At 40.3% G+C, this 22,237-nt stretch overlaps 1 protein-coding gene across 10 annotated transcripts in view; it reads right to left on the reverse strand.

Moving 5' to 3' along the window:
• SDCCAG8 (SHH signaling and ciliogenesis regulator SDCCAG8) overlaps positions 1-22,237 on the reverse strand; it is a 251,378-nt gene that overhangs the window by 64,250 nt on the left and 164,891 nt on the right. For all 10 annotated transcript variants that reach the window (XM_042976936.1, XM_042976940.1, XM_042976937.1 and 7 more), the window contains one exon: positions 13,769-13,900. In XM_042976936.1, the coding sequence (XP_042832870.1) occupies positions 13,769-13,900 (132 nt within the window). The remainder of the gene's footprint in view (positions 1-13,768; positions 13,901-22,237) is intronic.

Below are 22,237 nucleotides of genomic sequence, written 5' to 3' on the forward strand. Positions count from 1 at the left end.
ATAAAATAAAATTCTAGTTCACAGCAAAGCAACAAAAATGACTACTGATATTAAAAATAGATCCTACTTAACTTAAAAGCACAAAATTAAATTTTGTTTATTAAAAAAAAATTTTAAGTTTATTTATTTATTTTAAGAGGCAGAGCACACAGGAAGGGAGGGGGGGGGAGAGAAAGAGAGAGAAAGAGAGAGAGAGACAGAGAGAGAGAGAATCCCAAGCAGGCTCCACACTGTCAGTGCAAAGCCCGATGTGGGGCTTGAACTCACAAACCATGAGATCATGACCTGAGCTGAAATCAAGAGTCAGACGCTTAACTGACTGAGCCACCCAGGCACTCCAGCACTAAATTAACTTTTAAATCATAAGGGTTAAGGTAATGAAAACGCTCATGAGAAGTTCTCAGTCTACCTAAACAATAAAACCAGAGAGAAAAATTTGGCTCTAAAGAGTGAGCTTACTCAAAGCGGTTTACGTTGGAAGAAATGCATAGGGATTTTAAGCATGGAAATACACTTTTTGTCCTGTAATGTCAGAACAGAAATTTGCCTGCTCTTTCTAGCAAAGGCTCTGTCCAAAGAGTGTTCAGTGCACATAACCTCTAGTGGTTCTTTGTACAATTTGAACATATGTTTAGTACTTATTTTTAATTGAATATTTTTCAGTATCCAGACTTAATTGTGAAAAAATATAATATAATAAACATTTTAAAAATATTATAACTGGCTTATAATGGTTGCTTTGCTAAAATATTTGTCTCCAAAATGGCACTATTTATTTCCTACTACTTTATGTTCTTAGAGTTTTTATTTTTAAATTTTTAAACGTTGTAACAATTTCCTTCCCAGGAATAGAAGTTAAAATCTGTTAGTTTTTTGTTTGGTTGTTTGTTTGTCTGTTTGTCCTCCTCCCAACTATGCTGAAAATATGACTTTTTAAAACAAGTATCCCTCTTGAAATTTTATTTGGGGCTCATACTGAACACTTCCACCACTGAATGGAGCACGTATACACATAAACACACACACATTCACATACTCTCACTTAGAAAACCTTAGACATATCCCAGGTATGGTCTAAGATTTTTCTCCATAAACCAGTTGTTGGAGATTCAGAAGGGATTTCCCCATAGAAACAATATTTACGTAAACTTGGTATTTTATTTCACAGACTAGCTCATGAGAGCCAATTTAACCCATAATGTAAATAAACTACCTTCTAGAATGTTAGCCTCTGGAGTTCTTGTTCCATCCCCATCCCCAGAATCTGGAAGAGAGGCTGGCGTGTGTTAATGGGCTGATAAGTATGTTGAACAGAGGATATTGAATGAATAATAGTGTGAAACATTTGTTGAGCATTAAGTCTGTGCCAGGCACCATTCTAAAGACTTTTCATGGATTATTTTAGGCAACGATCACATTCCTATAAGGTTGCATTTTTCACATGAAGGAAGTGAGGGAGTGAGGATAATGAAAAGTAAGATTTCAGGAATTTGCTCATGACCACATGGCTAAGAAGTGGCAAACAAGAAAAACCCACAGGGTCTGGTACTTGGATGCATGCTCTTAACTACCATACACCTGTCTCTTTACTTCCCGTTTTAGGTCTTCCAAGCAGAGGACTAGAACCTGAAGGCAGCTTAAAGAATATAAGTTCCAGAAGGGCAGGGATATCTGTCTGCTTGTCGAGTGATTTATCCAAACATATCAGTGCTATATGATAAGCACTCAAAAAATATTTCATGAATAAATGAAAGGGAGGCTTTTTTTCCCCCTTTTCTTGGGTATTGGGCCTATTCTAGAAAGACGTGTGAATTATATTAAAATGTCTGTGGCATCTTCCTTACTCTGTTTTGTTGGGTATCTTTCCATTTCATCTATTCTCAGGTGATCAGCTATGACAGTGCCTGCCTTCTTCCAATTGTAGTGTCTAGACAGGCTGCTCTAAATAACGTATTATCCACTCCCGGATCAGAATTCTAATTCCTGGAGTTACAACCTCCTCTGTTATTGGGAGGAAAGCAATCTGACTTCAGGTCTTCCCATTAAAATATAATCGAACCTGGCTTCCAGCCCTCTTAGGGACTTGTCAATAATACATGGAATAATTGGATTTTAAAGTGATTGCTGGCTAACCCCAACTGGCTCATAATTTTGGTATAATTTGGGGGGAAAGGGTCAAGTTTTCTAAGTTGTTCCTGGTTTTCGTAGCTTCCTCCTTTCCTCTACACAATACTCTCAGATCGTTTGTCCTTAGACCCTCTAGGGAGGCAGCCTACCTAATTCCCCACATCTCCATGGTCCAGCAACATGAAGGCTAGAGATACCCAAGAAACATTTCAAAATAAACAGGATGCAGCTTCTTTCTCAGCACCATATGGATTACTTATCATCTTCTATAATTTTATATTACAAAATAATGGTATATAAATAAATCTAAAATAGCACAGGAGTTATGTTAATTTACTTTTAACAGTATGTTGTCAGTTACCCAAAAAATACAGATTCCCAAGCAGCACATCTTCAAAGCAGTGCCTCTCTACAGCAAATTGGTGAGGGTGGGAGGAGATGGGAGGTGGGGATTATACATACATTTGCTTTAGCAAGAGAGATGCAGACAATTCACTCTGAATTACAATTCATATAGGACTTGAAACACAGTTATGGAGAAGACAATACACTGCTGGAGCAAGAACGCAATATGGAACCCTGGGAGGTTAACAAAACAACCCAGGACAAATGGAATTAATTACCATGAAGCTAAATGAAGAGCATTTTACAAGTGAAAGCAAGAACAGCAGCATTAAAAACCCAGATGACCTCAGGGCAACACTAATGAGACATCGGTAACTGCAGGCCGTGCACCCCCAGATCATCGGAAGTCAAACTACCTGAGTTTGTGTGGGCTCCTGGGAGATTGGCAAGGCGCGGAAGCCAGTGGAATATTGCGTTAGCATTCTCAATAAATTGTTTTGATTATAAAAACTAAATCTTCCATGTAATAGATTTTAAACTGCCCCTGAGAACTGCAGAATGGTCCTATGATGTTGGGTCAATCTTCTGCCATCATGACCCAGGGCACTTCAGTTTGTAAGTTGATTAGTCTTCTAAATGAGGGAAGATCAACTCAAAACATTTCCTCAGGGACAGGAAAAGCTGACCCAAAGCCAACATCAATGGACTTCTGATTTACACAAGTCAGAACAAGAGATCAAACAAACACTCCAGGACAACCGACTCTTGCCCAGGCTGCCAATGGAGGTGAGTCCCCCGGGATACCCCTTCTTCTTGCCTGTGGAGCTCCTGGAGACATGAGAACAGCAGGAGAGACCTCCCAGGAGATGGTCTGTGATGTCACTCTGGAGCTCCCTGCCCCCCATCAGCCCAAACAGAGGGAGCCTGCAACCAGGGGAGAGAGGCAGAGGGGGTAGACCCTTTTCACCTCTGTACCCCCTAGCCTCGAGTGGTGACTGGGACTAAGTAGATGCCTGATAAACAGAGAATAAGCCAATTCTGGCCTCAGCTCACTTTACCAGCACCCTATCTGGGAAGCCACATTCATAAGCTCATATCCTTCTCTGAGCCACCTCTGCGCAATGCAAGAGGTGACCCACTCCTGGTCCAGGATTAATCCTGGCTCGAGCTTGGTGTCCTGGAAATCTCCAAATTCATCGGATTCTCAAACCCCTTCCAGAAATACATACTTTTGTGAACCCCCTTAGGAATCAGTGAAATGATTTCATAGTTTTTATATGGTATGATTAAGAGGGATTTTTAAAGTAATAAATTGTATTTGGAATAGGTATACATTAAAACTTTTTAATATAATATAAGGCTTATTTTTAAAGTAATTTTCCTGAACCTGAAAATGTCCTAAGAAACATCACCTATTAAAAAATATGACGAGAAATGGATTTGCATGGTCTCTACCTATCTCCCCACAAGATGCTTAATGATTTCTCTTGAGTGGAGAGATCTGGCAGACACTATCTCGACCAAGTGACCAAAGTCCACACCACCAGTGGCAGGACACAGTGACGGCTCGTTCCCCTCAACATGATGCACTGAGGACACAACCCTGTGGGATTCATGCCAAAAATGCCCGACCTCAGCCTCAGACAAACCCACACTGACAGCCACTCCACAGATCAGATAGGCACTATCACAGATCAGGTTTCTCCACACGAGAGAAATTATTAAGTGTCTAAAGACTACTAAAGAGGGGCACCTGGGCGGCTCAGTCAGTTAAGCATCTGACTTCGGCTCGGGTCATAACCTTGCAGTTCGTGAGCCCCGCTTCGGGCTCTGTGCTGACAGCTGGAGCCTGGAGCCTGCTTCAGTTCTGTGTCTCCCTGGCTCTCTGCCCCTCCCCTGCTTGCACTGTCTCTCTCTCTCTCTCTCTCTCTCTCTCTCTCTCTCTCTCAAAAGCAAAAAACATTAAAAAAAAAAAAAGAGAGAGAGAGAGAGAGAGAGACTACTAAAGAGAACTACATGCAACATAGAATCTTCGACCAGAACTGGAATATCAGGGGAAAAACTAGTGACATTCTAATAAGGTCTAGAGATTAGTTCCTACGATTGCATCAGTGCTAATTTTCTGGGTCAGATAACTGAACCGTGGTTATTTCAGATGCTTACATTTGGGGGTGGCTGGGGTGAAGGACATACAGGAAGTCTCAACTTTTCTGTAGGTCAAATTTTTTCAAAATAAAAACTTAAATAAAAGTAATTTTCTGGGAATGCAAGCTGGTGTAGCCACTCTGGAAAACAGTATGGAGGTTCCTCAAAAAACTAAAAATAGAACTACCCTACGACCCAGCAGTTGCAGTACTTGGCATTTATCCACGGGATACAGGTGTGCTGTTTGGAAGGGACACGTGCACCCCCATGTTTACAGCAGCACTATCAACAATAGCCAAATGTCCATCGATGGATGAATGGATAAAGAAAATGTGGTATATGTATATGCAATGGAGTATTACTTGGCAATCAAAAAGAATGAAATCTTGCCATTTGCAACTACCTGGATGGAACTGGAGGATATTATGCTAAGTAAAATTAGTCAGTCAGTGAAAGACAAAAATCGTATCACTTCACTCATATGAGGATTTTAAGAGACAAAAGAGATGAACGTAAGGGAAGAGAAACAAAAATAATATAAAAACAGGGAGGGGGACAAAACAGAAGCGACTCATAAATATGGAGAACAAACAGAGGATTACTTGAGGGGTTGTGGGAGGGGGGATGGGCCAAATGGGTAAGGGACACTAAGGAATCTACTCCTGAAATCATTGTTGCACTACATGCTAACTAATTTAGGTGTAAATTTTAAAAAATAAAAAAATAAAATAAAGTAATTTTCTGGGGCACCTGAGTGGCTCAGTCAGTTAAGCATCTGACTTTGGTTTAGGTCATGATCTTACAATTTGTGGGTTCAAGCCCCACATCGGGCTCTGTGCTGACAGCTCGGAGCCTGGAGCCTGCTTCAGATTCTGTGTCTCCCTCTCTCTCTGCCCCTCCCCTGCTTGTGCTCTCTGTCTCTCAAAAATAAATGAATGTTAAAAAAATTTTTTTAGATAATTTTCCTATGTAACAAATAATACCAGCTATTTCATTTACATAAATTAAATTCTTAATGAATTAATTATATAAGCAAAAAGGCACAATTGGCCAGTAACATAATACGTTTTAGGAACAAAGTGTTCTCTAAAATGTAGATTTTAAATTAAATTGATGTATAAGAATCAAAAACCTACAAAAATAGCTACATGATATTTTTGAGGATTCTTGTTTTTTTAATGTAAAATTCAACTGTTACTCTTATTGCTTCATTTGTCTATTGTCTTTTTTTTTTTTTTTTTTTGAGAGTAATTTAAGACTCACAGCAAAACTGAGGGGAAGGCACAGAAACTTTTCATATACCCTCCCGTCCCCACACATGTGTAGACCACCAGCCACTATCGCATCCCCAGAGAGCAGCACATTTGTTACAACTGATGAATGGACATTGACATATCACAATCACCCCAAGTCCACGGTTTACATTAGGTTCATTCTTGGTGTTCTTCATTTTATGGGTTGAGACAAATGTGGAATGACATGTAGACATGCAGACACTATTAGGGTATCATCCAGAGTATTTTCACCACCCTAGAGATCCTATGTTCTCCTCCCCACTGGTACCCATGGCAACCACTGATCTTTTTACTGCCTCTGTCATTTTGTCTTTTCCAAAATGTTATACAGTTGGAATCATGCAACACATAGCCTTTTCAGACTGGCTTCTTTCACTTAGCAATAAACATTTAAGGTTCCTCCATGTATTTTCAAGGCCTGATAGCTCATTTCTTTATAATGCTGTGTAACATTCCACTGTCTTGCTCGTTCCACACTTTATCCATGCACCTACTGAAGGATATCCTACTTGTTCCCCAGTTTTGACAATTATGAGTAAAGCCTCTTATAGACATCTCTGTATAGGTTCTTGGGTAGATACAAGTTTTCAACTTCTTTGGGCAAATACCAAAAAGCATGACTGCTGCACCACACATTCAGTTTGGTAAGAATTTGCCGAACTGTCTTCCATTTTGCATTCCCACCAGCAGTGAATGAGAGTTCCTACTGCTCCACATCCTTGCTAGCATTTGATGGTGTCGGTGTTCTGGATTTTGACCATTCTAACAGGTATGTAGTGGTACCTCACTGTAGTTTTAATTTGCGCTTCCCTGAGGACATATGATTTGGAGCATTTTTCATATTTGCCATCTGTATCTCTTCTTTAGTGGGGTGTCTGCTGAGGTCTTTGGCCCATTTTTTAATTGAATTGTTTGTTTTCTTACTGTTGAGTTTTAAGCGTTCTTTGAGTATTTTGGACAATAATCCTTTATCAGATACGGGATATTTTCTTCCAGGCTGTGGCTTGTCTCTTCTCATTCTCTTGACATCATGTTTCTCAAAGCAGAAGTTTTACACTTAAATGAAGTCCATCTTATCAATTACTTCTTTCCTGGATCACGCCTTTGGTGCTGTGTCTAAAAACGTCATCACCATTCCCAAGGTCGTCTGGGTTATCTTCTAGGAGTTTCAAAGTTCTGAATTTAATATTTTGGTCTGTGATCCATTTTGAGTTAATTTTTGTGTAAGGCGTAAGACCTGTGACTCGATTTACTATTTTCTTTTTTCTTTTTTTTTTTTGCACGTGGATGTCCACGTATCCCAGCACCATTTGTTGAATAAACTATCTTCGCTCCGTCGCATTGTCTTTGCTCCTTCATCAAAGATCATTTGACTATATAATTTGAGCCTAGTTCTCTCTGTCCCGTTCCATGGATGTATTTGTCCATTCTTTCTCAAAGACTACACTGTCTTGATTACTACAGTAAGTCGGATGTCAGATAGAGTCAGTCCTCGAACTTTGCTCCTCTCTTTCATTATATTGAAATTGTCTTGGCTATTCTGGATCTTTTGTCAGTCCATATAAACTTCAGAAGTAGTTTGCCACTACCCACATAATCACTGAAATTTTAATTGGGATTACATTAAATCTATAGGTCAGGTTGGGAAAAACTGACATCTTGACAATATTGACTTTTCTTATCTATGAACATGGAATATCTCTCCCTTTATTAATTCTTTGATTTCATTCATCAGAGCTTTGTAGTTTTCCTCATATAAATCTCGTACATATTTTGTAAGAGTTATACCTAAGTACTTAATTTCTAATTGTTAATATAAATGGTGTTGAATTTTTAATTTCAAATTCCAGTTGTTCATTGCTGGTATTTAGAAAAGTGACTAATTTTCATATATTAACCTCATATCCTGCAACCTTGTTATAACTGCTTATTAGTTCCAATAATTTTTGTTGATTCATTCATATTTTCTACATAGATGTCACGTCATCTACAAAGACGTTTTCTGTCATCCTTCCCAGTTTTTATGCCTTTTATTTCCTTTTTTGTCTTACTACATTAGCTAGAACTTCCAGTGTGATGCTGAAAAGGAGGGGTGAAAGGGAATATCCTTATCTTATATCTGATCTTTGTGGGAAAGTTTCAAATTTCTCACCATTAAGTATGATATTAGCACTAGGTTTTTTGTACATGTTCTGTATCAAGCTGAGGAAGTTCCCCTCTACTTCTAGTTTTCTGTGAGTTTTTATCATGAATGGGTGTTGGATTTTTTCAAATGCTTTTTTCTGCGTCTATTAATATGATCATGTGCCCATTTGTGTGATGGGTTACATTAACTGATTTTTGAATGTTAAACCAGTCTTACACACTTCAATGATAAATCGTACTTTAATGTAGTGTATAACTCTTTTAAAATATTGTTGGGGGTGCCAGGGTGGCTCAGTCAGTTAAGCATCTGACTTTGGCTCAGGTAATGATTTTACAGTCCATGAGTTTGAGCACTGCATCGGGCTCTCTGCTGTGAACATGGAGCCCACTTTGGGTCCTCTGTTCCCCTCTTTCCTTGCCTCTCCCCTTCTCTCTCTCTCTCTCTCTCTCTCTCTCTCTCAAAAATAAAATAAACATTTTTTCAAAAAGGCTTATAGAAGTCTGACAAAAGTTTAAAAAAATAAAATATTGTTGGATTCTATTTGCCAAATTTTGTCTTATTTTGCTTTTAAATGATAAATTAAGATTTCAGGCTTCTATTTTCAGGTACTTTGCTGAAAACAGTGAAGAGTCTTAATTACCCAAAATTGAAATGTCAGATTAGATAAAAATCAATACTTTCTTTTTCTTTTCTTTTTTTTTTTTTTTAAAAGTTGGGCTCTTGGCCCAACATGGGTCTTGAACTCACAAGTCCGAGATCAAGAGTCATATGCTCTACCAACTGAGCCAGCCAGGCGCACCTACCTATTTTTTTTTTAACGTTTTATTTATTTTTGAGACAGAGAGAGACAGAGTGTGAGTGGGGGTGGGGCGGGTAGGGTGGGGGGGTGGGCAGAGAGAGAACAAGACACAGAATCTGAAGCAGGCTCCAGGCTCCAAGCTGTCAGCACAGAACCCGACATGGGGCTCGAACTCACAAACCAAAAGATCATGACCTGAGCCAAAGTCGGACGCTTAACCAACTGAGCCACCCAGGCGCCCCCCATCCCCATTTCCTATTTTTAACACTGATTTTCAAGGAATAGAATTTCTATTAGGAAAATACAACATAATAGATTTGGTAAAGATCATTTTGGAGGTAGTTTATAGAAGAATTACCAATTTTAGACTCATTATTAATTTGTTACATTTCAGGCCTTTGGTCAATGGCTCTTATGTATGTAATGTAAGCTACACGTTACCTTAAGAAAGAAATAAAACTATGTAAACCTGTATAACTGACAAAGCCCCCAGGATTGCTAGCTATTGTTGGTAACACAACACTTGACCACAGGGCAGCACACGCGTACACCTAGTGGGTCTCTACTGGCTGTCGGCTTATTCCCTCTGCAAACACTGTGGAGGTCTCCCGTGGTTCTATTTTCTGCAGTGAAATATGGGAATCCACACTTATTTTAAAACATAACCAGAAAAAAGTGCCATTGCTGTCTTTAACATGAATTCCCTAGACTGCCTTTGTGGACGCCAGGGATTCCAAATCACCACCTGGAAAATGTAACTTTCCTGACCCCACAACTTTAATGAACTTGACAATTAGGATTTAATACATTCACATCTACTCCAACCTAAAACCAAAAATTCTCTGTTTAAAATGTCCCTCCTCATCCATTTCCCTGTCCCCCGCTGTTTGGTCTGTCTCTCTTGCTTCCTCAATGCTTCCCACTCTCCTCTGCCGACAGACTTCGTGAGAAAGCAGCTCAAATTTGCTGTATCAGTTTTTCAGCTCACGCTAACTTTTCAGCCCAGTATGGTTGCCATACACTTCTACCAACAATACTTATGTTCGTGTGACCAGTGCCGTGTCTACGTCACCAAGTCCACTGGACAGTTTGAGTCACTCAATCACTCAGCACATCTGGTCGAGCCCTCCTCTTTCCTGAGGCACTTGCATCCCTCGGAACACATGACAGCATGCTCTTCTGGCTTTCCACTTATTTCCCAGGTTACTTGTCTTCAAGTCTTTTACCAACCTCTACCTTATCTTTGAAAATGCCCATGTTCTTTAGGGTCCAGCAAGCCCTTTTTCCTTCTTACTGTATTCTCCCTCTAGGCGATCCACTACATCATTTACTCCCAAGGTTTCAAATATCCTCGATGGACCAATGGAGACTTCCATCGCCAGCCCAGACCTGTGTCCTAAGCTGAGTCTCTATGGCCACCTGCTTATCTGACCTTTCCATTTGGACGAGGCATTGGCATGCTGAGTTCCACAGAGTCAAACTTAACACTTGGTCTCCTCCCAAAACCGAGCCGTCTCCACCGCAAACCTGCTTCTTTTGCGCATGTCCTCTAAGTGGCACCACTATGTACCCATTGCTCAAGTCAGAAATATGGGTATTATTCTTGATGTCCCCCATTACCACCCAACAGAGCCGACCAATTATTAAGTCCTGTTGATTTCACCTCCTACACGTTTCTCCAATCTCTTTACTTCTCTCCATCATTATTACCATCACATCAAGTCCAAGCCATTATCACTAACCTCTCCTGGAGCTCCCTAACTGGAGCTCATGTAAATACTGTGGCTCTGCTCTAACGTATGATCTACTCAGGACCTAGAAAGCTGATTTTTTAATATTTATTTATTTTGTGGGCAGGGGAGGGACAGAGAGAGAGAGGGAGACAGAGGATCCGAAGCAGGCTCTGCACTGTCAGCACAGAGCCTGACGCGGGGCTAGAACTCATGACCTGTGAGATCTTGACCCGAGACGAAACCAAGAGTTGGACCCTTAACCGACTGAACCACCCAGGCACCCCTGGAATGCTATTTTTTAAATGGAAATTTGATCACATCATTCTTTTTTTTTTTTTTTTTAACATTTATTTATTTTTGAGACAGAGAGAGACAGAGCATGAACGGGGGAGGGGCAGAGAGAGAGGGAGACACAGAATCGGAAGCAGGCTCCAGGCTCCGAGCCATCAGCCCAGAGCCTGACGCGGGGCTCGAACTCATGGACCGCGAGATCGTGACCTGAGCTGAAGTCGGACGCTCAACCGACTGAGCCACCCAGGCGCCCCTATCACATCATTCTTTTAAAACCAACAACACTTTTAATTATTTCTGCTCTTTGCTAAAAGGATAAAGCTAAAGGTTTGTAATAAAAACTTAATGGCCCTGCCATTAGGTCTGGCCCTCACCTGCCTCTCCAACCTCACCTGTGTTGTTCTTTCCCTTTGTTAAACACACACATGTCTTTCCTTCCTCAGGAGTCCTACCTCAGGATGCTCAATTTTACAGTTTTCTTTTCCCTCGAACTGGAGCTGGTAAACTTTTTTAGGAAAAGGCCAGAGAGCAAATATTTTAGGCTTTGTGGGCCAGTAGGTCACAGTCTGACTCAAGCACTCAGCTCTTATAGCACAGTCTGACTCAGCACAGATAGCACGTGGATAAGCCACACACAATGGGCTGTGGGCTGGGGCACAGTTTGCCAACTCCTGTTCTAGAAAGCTAGACGCCCCTATCCCGACACTTACAGATTCATTTGAAGCACCATTTTCCTCACTGAAACTCTTCCTGATCAGGCTAAGCCCTCTTATTTGATGTGCTTTTACCTACCAAGTACATTTCTCTTTCATAGAACTAATTGCTATCACGACTAATTAGATATTTGTGAAAGTCTTTTGTCTATATCCATCTTCCCTGTAAGTCTGTAAATTCCATGACACTGGGGACTATATTTACTTTACTGTTTTATTCCCAGCATGTGGTGGAGAACACGACAGTCAGTAGCAATCAATAAATATTTGCTGAATGAATGAATGATTAATTTGCTATCTGACCTTTAGCTGGCAACTGTTTCTTTTTGAGCCTTAGTTCTCCATCTGGAAATGGATGATAGTAACAGCTTAGAACAGATAGAAACAGGTTTGTTTCAAGGTGAGATAACATGGGTGAGTGCATTTTGTGAAATTTAATACAAATTTAGGGGGAAAAAAAACAAGAAAGATGCCTTGATTGCCTAGTATGGGGTACACTGTAGCTCAAGGGGCAGGACAAATCCTCTGGCAGGATTTGCTGGCCCTCTAGCTAAGAAAGCTTTTGCTCTCTTAAGAGGCTGGAAAAAAACAAAACAGAGGGGTGCCTGAGTGGCTCAGTTGGTTAAGAGTCTGACTTTGGTTCAGGTCATGATCTTGCAGTTCCTGAGTTTGAGCCCCGTGTTGGGCTCTGTGCTGATAGCTCAGAGCCTGGAGCCTGGTTCAGATTCTGTGTCTCCCTCTCTATCTGCCCCTCCTCTGCTCACACTCCGTGTCTGTTTCTCAAAAATGAATAAACGTTAAAAAAAATTTATTTTTTAAAAAAACAAAAACAGAAATGAAACAAAGAACTGTGTGACAGAAAGCACGTGTGGCCCACAAAACCTAAAATATTTTAGTCTGGCCTAGAACGGTGTCTGAGATTAAGTAAATATTTTAATCAGTAAATAAATGAACGATTAATGTTTTCCAAAAACACTCATATTTTAATATTTTGGTGACTAAAAGACGGTGCCATTTTCTGACTCCCTTTCTTTTCTTCAATGGAGCAAGTGATCAAAATTGTAAACTACCCCCTCCCCAAAGGCTCTATGTTGACTTTAAATTTAACAGACAAAATAAAAAGAGTCTACAAGCATTTGCATTTTCCTCTCAATTATATCAACAGTTGCTCTTGAAGCAGAGAAGGTGTGGGGTGTCAGGGAGGTGGGATAGGAATGGGGACCTGGGGGCCCAGAAAACCACCGGAAAAGCTGGCTGTCGTGTTACACATGGGATTGCCATGTGGAGTCTAAATCGGCAGCAACCAATTCATCGTGTGGTGGACATTATTGAGTTTTTTTCCCATGGGGAATCCATCATTATATAGAAATTATAAACCAAACATTTACAGGAAATGATAAGGAGCTGGGTTTATTACAAAATAATAAAATGGAAATAAAGTGCACAAATGGAAAGGAATTTGGACTCAAAAGATCAGGCTTCAAGTCTGAACTCTACCACTTACTCAACCTACTACTGGGAGCAAATCCATTAGTCTCTCTCTGAGCTTGTGTTTCTTCATCTAGAAAAAGGGAGTCAATATCATTGGTGCCATTCAGTGGGTGGCCATTGGGAGCTTTACATACATTTGATCTTTATATCAAGCTGCAAACTGGCCATTACTAGCCCCAAAATACAGATGAAGAAACCGATGCTCAGAGAGGTCAAGTAACTTGCTCAAAGTGATACCACCAGGAAGAACCAAGTGGTGTGGAGTCAAATCCTGACTCGAGCAACACTACCAGTGAAACCTCTGATTAAGATATTTAACCTTCTTAGGCCTTGTACATGTCTTATCTCACAGAACACACGTGAAACCTAATTTCTATGAAATTCCTCTATATTAAGTTACCGACTTAGACTTTAAAGGTAGATGTTTTCCTACAAAGTTCTCTCTTAAACCTAACTCTATGTCTCTAGAACAGTAAAAAGGGGATATGCTCTCCCTTCTGTGTATCATAAGAACAACTTAAGTTGAGAAAGCATTAATGCTTAAGAGTATTGGATTTCAATCATGTCTTTTGAGTACCACAGTGACCATGAATTCTATTTATTCCACATCGATTCCCATCCTGCTTTTGAACCAACCCCCTTTTAATATACGGCATGTCAGTTGATTATTAAATCTTTATTACCTTTGCTTCATTATCTCATGTAGTCTCCCATGTTGGACACACTGTTTCTCCAATTCATCATTTCTTCTCTGTAACTTTTCCAGTTTGTCATACGTATACCTTTTCTCTTGACTGAGCTGAGCTATTTCAGATCTAGAGAGGTGAACACACAGAAATGACAAGGTGTTAAAGGTTCTCACCACCAGAGCATGTTTTTACTGTATAACCTTAGCATCACCTTCAACTCCATACTTAAACATAACAGTGTGAAGACAAGCTATTTTATATAAAACAGAATATCTCAGAAATTGCAAACTGTCTAGTGGAGACATACAATGCATTCAGGGACTCAAGTGGTGGGTAGAGAAAGGAATAAAAACTTGCTCCGAAAGACATGGCGTCTTCAAGGAGCGACACAAGAGTGATCATGACTCGTATTCATACCCAATATTTCTCGAGTGCCTATCACAGGCCAGCTACCATGCTGTTAAAGGAGCAACCCCAGATCCCATCTCTATGACGGGGAGTTGTTTCTTTTAATTAACATAGCTAATGCAATGGCACATGATTTAAGTCCTATAGTTCCAAAAGGCATAATAATGAAAAATGGCACTCCTCTATCCCCGACCCCATCTCCAGCTTCTCAGTGTAACTACTAGTATTTCAGTGTGTGGTTAAATCAAGATCTCTATTTACATTCTGTGGCTACCTGAATATTGGTCATTGCTGGCTAAGTAGTTTATTATGTCAGTGGGCTTTAGGGTAGGGTGACAGAACGTGAAGCCATCTTATCCAGTGGGAGATTTTTAATATCAGTGTCTATAATTCTTTCCTCTGTGGCCATTCGGCTTCTCAACAGAAGAATCCTCCTGTTCCCTGCTTATTGTGTATAACACTAACCAGCAGTGTTCTAGGGGCTGGTTGGAAATAGAGAGGTAGGGATCTCGCCTTTCAGAGGGCAGACTTTCTATTAATTTCTCTCATCTCCCCTTCAGTGCCCCTCTTTTAACCAGAGCCTGCTGGTTTAAGCTCTTCAGAGAGGAAGGCCCTAATTTCCTGGGTGGAGAAGGACAGTCACTGGCTGCATGGGGTGGGGGTGGAACTGTCAACTTTGCTTTCAGTCCTAAGTTCCACTTCTGCCTTCCAAGTTTTTCTGGAATCCTGAGAGCAGATCAGCTTGCTTCACAAAGAAGTGCCCCTCTGTAGACACTGAAGCCTCACCTTCCTCCACTTTGCTACAACAGGTACCATTTCCCTGTCTTCTGTCTTCACATATTTCATTTTTGGGATCACAGATATGTACTCTGGTGATGATTAATGTCCCTCAGGAAATATGCTTGCTGCCTCTTCTGTATCATGGAGGATTAGCTCAAGTCTCAAAATCTGAAGATCAGAAAGATATCTCTCCGAGAAAAACTGTATCCCTGTCCTTGATTTACATAAACCTTGCTCCCGTGGTCACCACCTCCTCATGTTCCACTGTCCCACAGACTGGAACTGAAAGTTTAAAATTCTTGCAATTAAAATACGAGCAGTTAATGACTGGTTTGTTTCTTGAAGTTCAAGTAAGACACTTGATGCAGAACTACGTCCCTCCAAAGAAAGGATTCCTCCTCCATTATTAGGTGAGAGAGTCTTTTCTTCCCGGTCAAGAGAAGATGTGGGTTTGCTCCGCATCATTGGAAGGACCAAGCGGTGTCACTGTACCAAGCAATTTGTCACTCTGTGTTCACCTCATTCCCCATTTTGTTTTCATCTTGATTCAAGCGTCACCTCAAAGGAAGCTCGCCCTGATTAATACTTTGCAGTTCTCAATGTGTCAGCACATTTTTTTAAACTACCTCTGGCTTTTACTCATACATTAGCTTATCATTTATTCCTCTGAATTGTGCCCTACGCCTCATCTTTCTTACTAGATTATACATGAGGGCCGGGATTATCTCATTTTCGAGCTTAGATCAAGTACTCGATCTACATTTGCTTCTTCTAATAAGAATTCACCTATATTTGAAATAGTCTAAATCAGTCAATAATGGTTTAGGTTTCTCCTTTCAAAATCACATACAATATACGAGAATGTAATGCAGTTATAAGAAATTGTTAGTGTTCTTGTAAGATAGTGTCTCCTATCACAACAAGGGCTATGCGCTGAAATTAATCCCCAAAAGACAAAAAATATCCTTAAACCTGATTAGGAAAACATGCAGAAGAATGTCTGTTCTCAGGTACTTCCCCAGAAAAAAGTCCCTTTTTAAAAGAATAATCATAAAGGAAACATAGACTTTACATTATAAAAATATAAAACCTTTACACACAAAAAATCATAATGTTCATAGTAGCATCCTTTCTAGCAGCAGTCTTGCTCTGCAACCCAGTATCTGCAAACTTAACCCAGAAATATGTCAACAGAAGACTGGTTACGTTACTTATGCAAAGGAATATCAAGAGGCTATTCTGACAGTGTGGCTGTTAGGGTTATTCATTGGCCTAAAAATATGATATACTGGTAAGAAAGGAAAATAAGTAAAAATCAGCATATAAAGTGATTCCATTTTATAATCAAAAATATTTTTTTAATTAAAAAAATTTTTAATGTTTTATTTTATATTTGAGAGAGTGAGCATGAGTGGTGGAGGGGCAGAGAGTGAGGGACACACAGAATCCAAAGCAGGCTCCAGGCTCTGAGCTGTCAGCACGGAGCCCGATGCGGGGCTCAAAGCCACGAACCACAAGATCATGACCTGAGCCAAAGTCGGACACTCAACTGACTGAGCCACCCAGGATCCCCTAATCAAAAATATTTTGATGTGCATATCATATATTAGTATTGACTATCTCTAGGTGTCAGAATTAGGAATCTTTTTAAATTTATTTTCCTTTCCCGTATTTTTTGAATTTTTGCAATGGATACCTATTTAAGACAAAAAATAGTCATGTTAGCTGAACCTACTGTGGTAATCATTTCACAATACATGTAAATCAAAACATCATGCTGTACGTCTTAAACTTATACTGATGCACATCAAATATACCTCAATAAACCTGGAAAAAAAATTTTGAAAGTCACTCTGATTTTGAAAAAAATTCATGAAAAACAAAAGGAACCGGCAACAAAATTTGCAAAATTAAAAAAAGAAATGGGAACACATAAGAAACCTAATCTAAACGATTAGAGGCATCATTTAATAAAGTGCTGTCCCACTCTCCATCAAAATTCCAATTAAAAACAAATACAGAGAGGGCACGTCGGTGACTCAGTCGGTTAAGCGACCGACTTCGGCTCAGGTCATGATCTCAGGGTTCGTGAGTTCGAGCCTAGCCTTGGGCTCTGTGCTGAGAGCTCGGAGCCTGGAGCCTGCTTCAGATTCTGTGTCTCCCCTCTCTCTCTGTCCCTCCTCTGCTCACATTCTGTCTCTCTCCCTCTGAAAAATAAATAAACATTAAAAAAAAAACCAAATATGGAGAATATAAAACAAATGTTCACAGAGGATGAAACAGAAATGGCCAATAAACATTTATAAAATATACAATTTCCACTATTACTCAAAAAAACGCATAATAAAATCGGATTCTGGTTGAGTATTTATTGCACGCCGACTCTCCACCAGGTAGTGGAATCCATCCTTCATATTAATGATGGCAATTAATTCCTCAGGGCAAGTGTTTCTTTCCTTTTCTCTGTGAGGTAAATAGGAGGTTTAATGAATTGCCTGAGGTCACCGGAATGGTGATTAGCCCCGCCCAGATACAAACACTGGCCTATCCAGCTCTAAAGGGGCTGTCTGGCCCACCATGCAATATTGCCTCTCACTTTTCCTTTCTTAAATCTCTCACTTTTTCTTGTCACATACTGAGATGGGTACATATATACCGAGAAGAATTTAGCGTAGTACTTGAGCAAAGTCGTACACATTAATAGCCTTCAAAGGCTTCCTGTGATTGAAGCAGAAACAAAAAAAAAGGTTTATTGTTTTTGGACGAATGATCCCCTTTTAGGGTATCTTAACTAAGGGGATCATCAAAAATTCAGAATTATGGACAAGATTATTATTATTCATTACAGCTAAAAACCGGAAACATCTTAAATGTCTAATGAATTATGCATACAAATGGCTCCATTACAATTGTTTCCAGAGTAGTGATGTAGACACGCATGTTCATTGGATAATATATGCAGTGTAACTCACTCACCAGGTACAGGTACATGTACACATTTACATCCACACGCAAATTCACTGAAAGGAAGTATGCCACAGGTTAACAATAGTTAGCTGGATAGTGATGTCACAGGATATTTTTTCTTTTTTTTTTTTTTAATTAAAAAAAATTTAAAAAAAATTTTTTAATGTTTTTTTATTTCTGAGACAGAGAGAGACAGAGCATGAGTCGGGGAGGGGCAGGGAGCGAGGGAGACACAGAATCAGAAGCAGGCTCCAGCTGTCAGCACAGAGCCCGATGTGGGGCTCGAACTCATGAGCTGTGAGATTATGACTTGAGCCGAAGTTGGATGCTTAACTGACTGAGCCACCTTGTAGTTATAGCCAAATGCTCTATGAGGTTGTCTTACATGACCACAAAAATATAAATGTTATTTTGTAAAAGTATATACTACTACCAGGTATTTTATTGCTAGAATATTTTTTTCTGCTCTACATATTTTTGGGGTTTTTTTTCCCCTTTGCTTGAAATGCTGATTTGACTTCCAAGTTCCAATGTTCGATAAAAACTTTGTAAGTGTACACAGACATCATCTCTTGTCTCTCTGGAGCCCATGATATACTGAAAGAAATAGATTGCAAAGTTCAGAGAGTAAACTTCCGGCACAAGTTTCTGTGTTAGTTTGAGGTTACATTTGTGGCACGGTTATCCAGTGTCATATAAAAGGACAGATGACTCTAATGCATTTTCATTGAAAATTTAGGTAATTTCTGGCTTCACAGAAGCATGAACTTTCCCCTGCATTTTTATACACCAGTTATATTGTGTAATTGCATTTGCATGAAGTATGATATTTTACTACTATAATTAGGATTACAGCAATAACTCTTTTTTAAGGGAAAACACGACCCCGTCATTTTTTAATCTTTTAGATTCTCACTCGGCTTTTGGTGACAATTAGCAGAGGTCAGTATCAGTCGTTCCTTGTAGAATATAATTTTTGTAGCATCCCAACCTAACATCATCCAAACATGCCGGGGAAAAAAAATAGTTCAACCGGGTGTGTGTTCTTTACTTCAATTAAACTCACACAGTTGGATACCGACTGTTGCCAAAACAGTAATATAATTTATACATTATAGTCCACACAGTAAAACTACACTAAAAGTCATTTAACAATATTTATAACACCATAAAATACAGTGTTAAAATATATGAACTGCAATATGTACCAAAATTATAAAATTTGTTTCTCATCATCAGTGATTAAAACCAGGATCATTGCTCTAGCCTCAATACCCACAACCCTAGTGACAGATTAGAATTCAAATCTTAATGATCAATTTACAATTAACAAGATAGAAGTGAAACAAATTAAACCAACCATTATATATAACGAGACCCAATGGACTCCCATTGTTCCTCTTAATTACAAAACGCAAATCACAAATACACAATGGGCAGTGTTAGACATCAATCCACAAGCCTAGCAACCCAGAAAGTGACAATGACAGAAAAGAGAGGAGACGCAAAGCCGCATAGACCGGGGTTGTGTGCTCCCGAGCCCTTCTCTTCCACAAGCAAGTGCTGAGACCCTGCAACCCAGCACAGCCTTGATCTCCGCTCTGCAGCTGCCCGAGGCTCACCCCTCCCAGTGCCCAACCTTTCTCAGCTCTTTCGCAGGCCACGGTCAGAGCACAGCAAACCACACCACAAACATCTCACTGCTGATTCATCCAAGCGCCTGCGGAGAGGGAACACTTCCCTCACTTGGATAAAGAGAAATCACAGTTGCACCAAGGATATTTAAATATCTCCACTTACCAACCTCAAAAACAAACCCTATCCCTGTAATAAGCTCTCGGGGTCCCGGGAAAGAGAGACGGAAGGGTAGCTAAAGTTTATGAGAGCGTCAACTAAAATCAGCCAGAATGTCTGCCCGGTGCCAATTAAGAGCAAAATGGAATTAATTCTCTCGTCTCGTGGTCAAAAAACAAGCTATGTAAAAGGCACAGGATCGGCAGTTCATTTTTAGTTTTAAAATGGGACGTGCCATTCACAAACCCTGGAGTTGCAGACACCATCCAGGCAGCATGGCACGCGCCGTGCAGAAAGTACCCTGCTAACGGCTATGGAGGGCTTCCAGAGAACGGGAGCGATAGGACTTAAGTTACTTGGGGAGAAAACACGTACATCAGACACACAACGGAGAAACCGTTTCAAAACACTTGCCCAGAGCAGCCCAGTACGGGGCTGGGGTAAGGAGTTAGAGACCACGGAATGGTGAGCCCAGATTGTCAGCTTTCCTAGCGACTGCATGGGCTCCAGTCAAATGGCTGGATCTGTGAACTAAAAAATAAAGCTTATTATCAATGGTAAGAATCCATTTGGTTGGTATGGGATTATAAATAACATGGAACCCTTAGAGAAACGGCATGGGCAAGACGAGGGGAGCAACAAGGACTGTTTTAAATTGTTGACCGGCACAAAATAAATACACCTACTTTTAAGAAAAATTGTACCATAGTACTCTGAGGAAAAGCCGGATCAAAATTACCATGTGGTTTAATTATTTTGGAGACTGAGCTTCCACAACGATGACAATTTTAGAGAGCTCAGAAAATTCCAAGATTTTCCTCACCTCAAAGCACAGGAAAAATTATTTATCCCAAAAGTTTAGTATCGGGTATACAGAGGCATGCTCCTGGAGGTCTCCCATAAGGCTTAGTAAGTTTATAATCTTTTTTAAAAAAAGAAACACTTTGAGCCCTTCAGGTTCTATAGGTGAATTCAAAGCAAAAGGTAATGTCGAAATCACATGTTACATTTTATATGAATTTTGAAAATGTCCTAGGCTTCAGGGAGGGAGCCAGCAGGAAAAGAGACTCAGTCAGTGGACAAGAAATTAAGAGTAAACAAACAAACAAACAAGCAAACAAACAAAAAAACCTTAAAATCACAGTTTAGCCTACTGACCACCTTCTTGTGAGATACACAAAATGAATACGTTGTAAACTTTGGGGGCTCCTAGAAGTCTTACCTATAATAAGCAACAATTTTTTGAGTGCTTATGATTACCAGGCCTTAGTTTGGGGTCCACTTGTAAAGTTACAGTAGATGCCTATTCTAATTCTTCAGATTTACAAAACAAGGCGTCAGAGCAGGACTTGAAACACAACCAGATCCACATTTCCCTGATCCTCCTTTGCCTTTAAAAAGTATTTCCTTGTGGTATAGACTTTGTGTCTGTCAGAACGGCACTCAGACCCTCCCCGGAAAAGACAATAATGGCTACATCAAAGTCAGATCCAAATCACCCCTGTCAAGACCCTTCCAACAATGCCATCGGCTACAGTTATATTTCTACGTATCAAGCACGGTGCCAGGTGCTTTACATATGCATGGCTGTATATATGCGTTCCCGTGTATCTCTCTATATTTCTGATTCCCACAACAGTCCTGCAACATGATTTTAGAAATGTTTTTCAGATGGAGAAGCTGAGGTTTGCAGAGATTAGGCAATGTACCCAAGGTCATGAAGCCCAGGGGCAGAGTGAGACTCAAACCTAGCTCTTTCTGAATTCCAAAGTGCTTTTTGCTGCACACCGCCTGTCATCAACAAAGGAACAGGTTGGGACCAGAGTCAGATTAGGATATGGGGGGAGGGGGTGAAACCACACTTGTTTCATTCATTCAGTCAGTAAATATGTGTTGCGTGCCATCTGTGTGTCAGGCATAAAAGAACATACCCAACTGACAAAGTAGTGGTCAGGAACCAGAGGCATCCTAAGCAAGAGGAGGTGGAGAGGGGCTGGTGTTCATTTTCACTGGATCAGTACAGGGTGAATGAACAGATCTAGAGCAGGAAAAAGAGGACCCAGGGCACAGGGCACAAGTTGACCCAGGGTCACGGGTTTACCCTCACATGACAAGCATGCCTACTTCTCCATGGGCATTTTTTTTTAAGTTTTTATTTATTTTGAGAAATAGAAAGCATATGTGCGTGAGTGAGGGAGGGGCAGAGAGAGAGGGGGAGAGAGAGAGGGAGAGAGAGGGAGAGAGAGAGGGAGGGGAAAGAGAGAATCCCAAGCAGGCCCCGCGCTGTCAGAGCAGAACCTGATGCAGAGCTCGAACTCACGCACCAACCCTGAGATCATGACCTGAGCTGAAGTCGGATGCTTAACTGACTGAGCCATCCAGGCGCCCTACTCCATGGGAATTTAAAGATTAAATTTTCTTTCCCAAACTTTCTTATCATAACTACTTTGGCCTGGATTTTCTTTGGTAGTAGATGTGAAATATTATACTTATCACAAGAAAGATCATTGGCTT

This window comes from Panthera tigris, chromosome F3, assembly GCF_018350195.1.
Source record: "Panthera tigris isolate Pti1 chromosome F3, P.tigris_Pti1_mat1.1, whole genome shotgun sequence".
In the NCBI taxonomy this organism is placed as follows: Eukaryota; Metazoa; Chordata; class Mammalia; order Carnivora; family Felidae; genus Panthera; species Panthera tigris.